The sequence below is a fragment of the Rattus norvegicus genome, chromosome 4 (genome assembly GCF_021556685.1).
Source record: "Rattus norvegicus strain SHRSP/BbbUtx chromosome 4, alternate assembly SHRSP_T2T, whole genome shotgun sequence".
Lineage (NCBI taxonomy): Eukaryota > Metazoa > Chordata > Mammalia > Rodentia > Muridae > Rattus > Rattus norvegicus.
The window spans coordinates 82,732,341-82,740,006 of record NC_141537.1 but is presented as its reverse complement, the minus strand read 5'-3'; the positions used below and the strand labels follow the sequence as shown (position 1 = coordinate 82,740,006).

The following is a 7,666-nucleotide window of genomic DNA, read 5'->3' as shown; positions in this document are numbered from 1 at the left end:
ATGTATTTATTATTCGAGTTAAAAATGAATCCCTACACTAGGAAACACGAAATTTCTGCTCTTTCTTTAAATACTGCGGTAGCTGTGGTTCTTGACTGTGAGGAAGAAAAACAGCAGGCCGGTGAAGAGGCAGTAGCTGAGTGCAGGTGCTCAGAGGAGGAGGAAGCGGTAGTGAGCGACAGCCACCGCCTCCCACACACCCCCTCAGCTTTTGGATAAACAAGAATCCTCCCACCCAAAGAATGTAAACTCTGTAGGAGCCGGAGGCAAGGCTGGGCGTCTGTGGATCTGAAAGTCCTGATTGGTTCGTTCCCGACTCTCCGGCCACGCCTCCTAACACGGTGCTCCGCCCCGCGCTGGGCGGAGCCCAAGCAGAGCAAGGAGAGCGCGTGCGCGAGCTGTCCTTGCGGTGGTGCGGGCCATCCCCGGCGCACACTCGCAGTCCACAGGCCGTGTGTGAGGCGGCCGAGGTCACGGCGCGGAGGCGGGGCGTGGGGCAGCATGGCAGCCTCCTTGGGGTTCCGGGGGGCAGCCTCCGGCCTCCGGTACTGGAGCGGCCGGCGGCGGCCCGTGGGCAGCCTTGCAGCGGGTAAGGACCTCGCGCCCCATCTGCGCGTCTTCCTCTGGCTGTCCGAAGAGGGCTTTTCGCCCGAAGGGCTGCGGTTGGGTTGAGGGTAAAAGCGACAATTGTGGTCGTCTCCCAGGCCTGGGGCCCCTTGTAACTGCCTCCTGAGCGGTCAGCCTTCCTCTCCTGCCCTATGCCCGGTTCCACATTGTTCAGCGTTTCCTCTGCAGGACCCAGGAACAGCTTGTGATGAAGGGAGGAATGTTTGGGTCCCTTGCGTGCTCTTTGGATTTGGGGCTCCTAGGACATTTGGAGGGTTCAGCTCCAGGGGTGACCCCACCGCGCACCCACCTCTGGGACCCCTGGACTTTCATCTCCCCCGCTTCACCTTAAGCGGGCGCTCCCTCAGACTTCAAGGCCTGATTTGTTTAACCACCCTAGTTGGTGGCATGGCTGTATTCTAGAAATCCAGCAAAGTTTGTCACCCTTGACCAGCCAGCAGCAGCGCTAACTCCATTATGAAATGGAGCTGTGCTGCCTCAAAGTGGTGGACTTCTGTCAAATTATTAACCACAATTTTTTGCCTCAAAATTGTGTCCGTAACCTAACCGACTGACTGACTGTGCTGTTAAGTGTGGAAAGTGACCAGGGATTTAGGAAGAAGCTGTGTTAGAGATACATGAATATCTGAGAACTACTTTTCACACGAGGACCTCCAAGGCCTTTTAATAAGTAAATTGGGACGTCTTCAACAAGATCCAGGAAGTAGCTCTCGCTTCTCCCTAACTCTTGGATTTTCTAGGACATCAAGACACCTCTTTAATTAAGGTTGATTTGTGGGAGATACAGAAGGATTTTTTTTTAAATGTAAAAGTTTATTTTAACAGTGTACTGTTTAGCACTGTCATAGGACTAGCAAACAAAACACTTTGCCTAATATGCAGGAGGCTCTGGATTCAGGTGCTTCTGTTCACTTGTTTTAGTTTTTGTGTAAGAAATAGGTTAGGAATTGATTTTTGGGCAGCTCCTAGGAGATCTTTGCCCTCAGAAAAACCTATGACTTTTCTTTGTGCTTTGGAAAAACATCTGTTTGCTGATAGATGACAAAAAGGGAATTGTGGTAGCAAGAGACAAACTTGTATGATTTTGGATATATATACACACACATATATATATATTTTTAAATCACTTGAAGGGAGCATCAGTTTTCTCATCAATGGACAACTCTTTGAGATTTGATGAGTGTCCAGGACGGTGTATTTACTGTTTAGTGTTTTTACAAGATGACTAGTGATAGTTTCATGAACCGTTTTAAGGGTTATGAAAATTCTTATAATCTGTGATAGGAGAATCTGAGGCCAAAGACTCTAATACTTCGCTCTGACAGCTGGAAGGGCCTGTCTCCCAATGCTGGTTGTATAAACTGCTTTACCAAACCATCTTGTACTTGGGCTGCTTTGGCCCAGAGGTATGTGTCTATGAACAATTAATTTTAAGTAGTAGTTCTTTAGTGATATCTTTGAAACACTCAAGCAATCCTGTTTTATTTTGGAATTATTTTAAATGCCAGTGTTTATATAAACTATTATTAAGGACAAATAGTAAACTAATTGCGAAAGTGTTAATGTATTTTGAGATTTAAATCTTTTTTTAAAAGTGGGGGAAATGGGGTTGGGGATTTGGCTCAGTGGTAGAGCGCTTACCTAGGAAGCGCAAGGTCCTGGGTTTGGTCCCCAGCCCCGGGGGGGGGGGGGGGGGAAAGTGGGGGAAATACCTTATCTCCATGCCACTTTGAAATGTAGGAAAATGCAGAAATGGAATCATGTCCAATTACTGATATTTAATGTTCTGAATTCTCTGGAGGTGTTTGCCTCTATCCTATGTTTAAACTGTTTATATTGATAGTCGATAGTGTTATAAAGACTATAACTTTTTAAAAAATGAGTCTGACAGGTGTCAAATAATTTCTTTCCTGATTCATAACTCATAAGCAAGTTTTATATTTTATTTTAAAAAATAATTATATTTAGCTTTAGGTCTATTTTTGTAAAGAGGACACATACACATACTCTTCAACTTAACTTTTTGGGACTCCTCAACATGTACATGGAAAAACTGTATCAGGACATTTTTAAAGACCCCTTGACCAAAGATGGGGTGGGAAAATTAAATAGTTTCTGTATATAGAATTGCAATACTAAGTTTAAAAAACTACTGATATCTTTTGTATATATGTTTGTACTTTTTGTATGTTTAAACTTTTTTTCAGTTTAATACATAAATACAGTGAATTGTGAATACATTTATCCACATTACCCTCAGTTATACCTCTTCCTTTCCCTCTGAACCCCCTCTTTCCAGCTCGTTCCCCAGAGGCTACACCATTCTCCGAGATAACCCTTCCAGCTACAACCATTAGTAGGCAAAAGTACTTCAGAAACGGTGGGTCCTCACAGGACCTCCTCTGTTCGTGATGGAATGTTGAAGGGTCAAGTGTCCTTTGCTGCTGCGTGTCCAGGATTGTAACAGCTGTTTGGTGTCTGCATGGTCTTGTTTTGTGGCATTCCTCACCATCCTTTCATTCTTTCTTAAGCTGCCACGGTCCTTCCTTGATGTTCCCTGAAGCTTGGGGGAGGAGGACTGATAATGATTTTGTGGAATGTACTACTTTTTTTTTTTTTTTATAAAGATTTGAATCTCAAAAAAGTTAACATTTTTGAAGTTAGTTTGTTACTTGTCATTGACCTTAGTTTAAATAAACAATGGCATTTAAAGTAATTCCAGGGTAAACCTCAACTCCAGCTCCAAAGTGTAACCTCAGAGTAATCAGGTATATAATGGTATTGTTTGCCATTTACATTAGTGTCACTTAAATTGGCATATGCAGGTCTGAAAAGTTACATGTGGCCTCGGGACCAAAGTTGACCTTGAACTTAAAAGATTACACACAGAAATATTTGTTACTGGAATAACATAAGGCCTTCCTAGAATAAGCTGTCCTTCGTTGAGAAACTTCAACTACTAAGGCAGTGTTCATTCCGTTACTATATATAACATAGGGTGCCATGTTGGGTATACAGTGGTCTTTTCTCAGCCAGTTTTGCTTTCTTCACTTCCAAGAGTTGCTCACCATTAATCACAGTCTGAAAATACTACATGGAATGATATTAGGGAACCAATCCCGTTTGTATAACTTCAAAACGTGTATTGTTATAATTGTTCTATATTATGATTATTTTTATGTGTCTCTTAGTGTGCCGAATTTATGAATTAAGTTTTATTATGGGATATATATATGTATATATATATACTTATGAATTAAGATTTATCATGTATATATATTATATGCATTATTTCCTGCATATATATAAATATATAATTTTCTGCACACACATATACATATAGAAAAATATGTATGGAGTTTGACATTGTAATTTCAGGCATCTAATTTCAAATTATTTCCTTCAGATAAAGAAAGAACACTAATCTTATGACAGAATGAAAAATCCATTTAGAAGCTTTAAGTGATTATTTTTGTATAATGAAGTAAACGTTTCCTTATAACTTTGTTTTTTTTTTATACTACAATACATGTGTTCCTTTGATTAGGTAGATTTTGGAAATGTAAAATAATTTTTTCACAGACAGTAGACTGATTTGATTTCTGGTAGCAGGTCAAGTTACCAAGATATAATAACTTTGCTCCTATTACATTTGAGAGATCATAATCTGTAAATTTAAAATTCAGAGTTGCCCAATTTTCTAACTAGTTTCTTCACCAATCAGCCAGTATCACCTTTATGCTGACTTTTTTTTTTTCCAGCTTGATTTTATCTATCATCTGACATTGCTGTTTCTACACATTACTGTTAAGGAAGATGTATTTTTTTTTTTTTTTAATTTATTTATTCTTTTATGAGTACACCATAGCTGTCTTCAGATACACCAGAAGAGGGCATCAGATCCCATTACAGATGGTTGTGAGCCACCATGTGGTTGCTGGGACTTGAACTCAGGACCTCTGGAAGAGCAGTCAGTGCTCTTAACCGCTGAGCCATTTCTCCAGCCCCCGAAGATGTATTTTTCTTATAGGTATGAAGGTGTTTTTAGAGTCCCACTAAACTCCCTGGGATCCCTGTACCTATGGGAACCAATTCTGTACACCAAATACTCCTTCAGAAGCTCCATCTTCACTGGAAGCTGTCGTTTCCTAAATGACTCCTGCTGTCTTTAATCTTCTCTTTCTTCTAACCTACTAGGTTAAAAAGGCCATTGGGTGTAGGACTTGTTCTATAGTGGCACCTTTTGGCTCTTTAATACAAGTAGCTACTATTTACTGACTATCATGTGCTAGGCACTGTTCAATGCTTTACATATCTTAGTTCAAGTAATCTTTACAGTAACCTTTGATGTTGTTGGTACTGTTGTTGATAAAAGCATTTAGGGTAGTTAAGTAACTTTATGCTTCAAGGACATACAACCAAAGGTGATTTTACATGGATCCCCTAAACTCAGAATTTAAATGTGATCATAACCAATGAACAGCTTCTCTTTGGGCAATACTTATACCAACTTCATACCATGCATTTCTTGTTTTGCCTCAGTGATGAAGAGAGCTGAGCCCATCACTGACAACCTGTCTTGACTGATGCTCACATAGTTGGCCCAGATAACATAGGCCTCCTTGTTCTTGTTTCCTTAGCTTCTGCAGCAAAGGTCAGCACTGTCCTAGCTGTTCTTGGATCCTGTCACTTGGAGTTTCACAAGAACTTGTCGTGGTAGATAGTCTGTGGCGACTCTTGTCTGCTAGCATTTGTCCTGTTTGCCTGTTTTACACCCAGCCAGCCCTTTGACACTTACTTTGTCTATCACTAGACAAATTATTTGTTCCTTCATTTCATTAAGTACCTCTCTATCTTTTATCCAGTCTGAAATTTATTTATAAATAGGAATTTCACTTATGCCTTTGTTAGTATCTTAATATTTTTTTAAAATATTTTGCTCAGATTCTGAGTATTACCTATGGTCTGTCCCTTCCCTCACTGCCACTTAGGTCATAATATTGAGAGTTATAGATGTTTGCTCATTATTTACAGTGCTTTTGTTAATCCCTTGTTCATTTTTTATTACGTTTTTCATGGCACTTCCAGGTCATTGGCAGAGTTGGTAGCCTTGGACCAGACATTATCTGAATCTGGGATGAGGACCATCAGAGAATTTATCTGTGTAATGGTTATAGCACAGCTCTCATTTGCTGAGTCACTTTATCACACTGTAGCTCTGTAGCTGTTTCAGGCCTGGCTCTAGTCCTGTGTGCCCATTTAGTGAAACCTCTCCAGTTAGAACTCACTTACATAGCACTTAACATTCACTGGGCCAATTCATTTATTTCCTTTTCTTACAAAAGCAGTTATAAAAGTTAAATTCATGTAGTAAAAATGGAAGGTCTTTAATAAAAAAAATCTCTTCTTTCAATCAGACCCAGGACTCTCAACACTTACTATGATGACTGCTTTTTTTTTTTAAATATATCCATACAAAACCCAGAAAAATAAGCCCATGTATTTTTTTTTCACTGCATATTCTTGTATTAATGTTCTGCATCTTGCTGTTTTTTTCTTTGGGTTTTATCCTGGAGGCTTTTCCTCTGCCTTAGACTGGTAGACCGTGGTATGACATGACAGAAAGATAGACAGTTAGGGAAATGCGGGAGGGAAAGAATCCCCTCACTCTGGACTCTGGTTAAACTTTTTGACAGATGAATCAAGATGGTGGAAATCCTGCAGGGCTGCACTCCTACATGCAGAGTTAGTTAACCCATGTTTGCTAAGAGGGGGAACCAATCTTCTCCAGGATCAGCCCTCTGATGGGTTATCTAGTCCCAAGTGAGCAGCAAATGGAGTCAGCAGGCTGTACTTACATGCGTGTGTGAGCATGTGTGTGCATGTGTGTTCATGTAACAGGAATTTAAGATCATGAACTTGAGTGAATGTGGGGGACACATGAGCTGGAGATAGGGAGAAGAAAGGGCAGAAATGAAGTAAATATAGTCCTCATGTATAAAATTCTCAAAAGTTAAAAACGTTACTTTTCTGAAAAAAAAAACCAGTATTATTTACATTTTCAGTGATAGTTTCCTTTAAGAGATAATAATCCTTTTATAGAGAAATGTTTCAAATAAGACTTAAAACAACATGCTTAAAGCCTAAACATATTAATAACTTTCATGTGTGGTCCTCCTTTTCTCAACTGTAAACCTGCAGGTTTTTTTTTTTTTTCTTTTTTCTTTTCTTTTTTTTTTCGGAGCTGGGGACTGAACCCAGGGCTTTGCGCTTGCTTGGCAAGCACTCTACCACTGAGCTAAATCCCCAACCCCAAACCTGCAGTTTTCAATTGCAATGGGAATTCACAAGAATTCTCACTTACAGTGAAAGACGTGTGCTGACCCCTGTCTGTAGGCCTCGTGAGTGACTCTGGTTTCTACCTTACCAGAGCTCAGTCCCATTCAGTCTACTTCTGGAGCCACTCTATAACGCCATTTATACACAGAAGGAAAGGAGGAGGGATGTTAACAACCTTTGAGATGTAACTTGAAAACCACCAAAATCATACACATGACAGCTATCGGTTGGTGTGTCCTTTCTGTGAGTGCCTCTCTAATAACCATTGTGCTTGAATTTATGTTAAATTAAGTACTCTGCTAATATGTTTTTAGTCGTTTACATTTTTTCTGTTGTAATAAACAGTTCTATAATAAATTTTATTTGTGGGTTGGGGATTTGGCTCAGTGGTAGAGCACTTGCAGGCCCTGGATTCGATCCCCAGCTCTGAAAAAAAGAATAGAAAAAAAAAACTTTATTTGTGTGGTTCAGAGTTTAGTGCATAGCAGGACCCTGCAAATGATGGTCCATGGTACTGTTTTTATAAATAAAATTGTATTTGAGGGCTAAGGCTCGGTAGATAAGCACTTGCCATGCAAGGCTGAGGACCCAGGTTTGGACCCCAAGAAGCACACACATAAAAGCTGCATGGATGTGGTGGCTTACCTAGAACAAGCTTTCTGACTCCCTTCACTCCCAAGCTGCCTAGCTAGGCTAGCCT

The 7,666-nt window shown here is 40.4% G+C and overlaps 1 protein-coding gene across 2 annotated transcripts in view; it reads left to right on the top strand.

Moving 5' to 3' along the window:
* Positions 1-406: 406 nt before the first annotated feature.
* Positions 407-7,666, top strand: part of Hibadh (3-hydroxyisobutyrate dehydrogenase) — a 98,171-nt gene continuing 90,911 nt past the window's right edge. The window contains exon 1 of one of the 2 annotated variants that reach the window (XR_015685802.1): positions 407-589. Coding sequence is in view for 1 of the 2 variants with exons in the window: in NM_022243.1 (NP_071579.1) it covers positions 502-589 (88 nt within the window). In the remaining variant the exon portion in view is untranslated. 2 annotated transcript variants of the gene reach the window in all.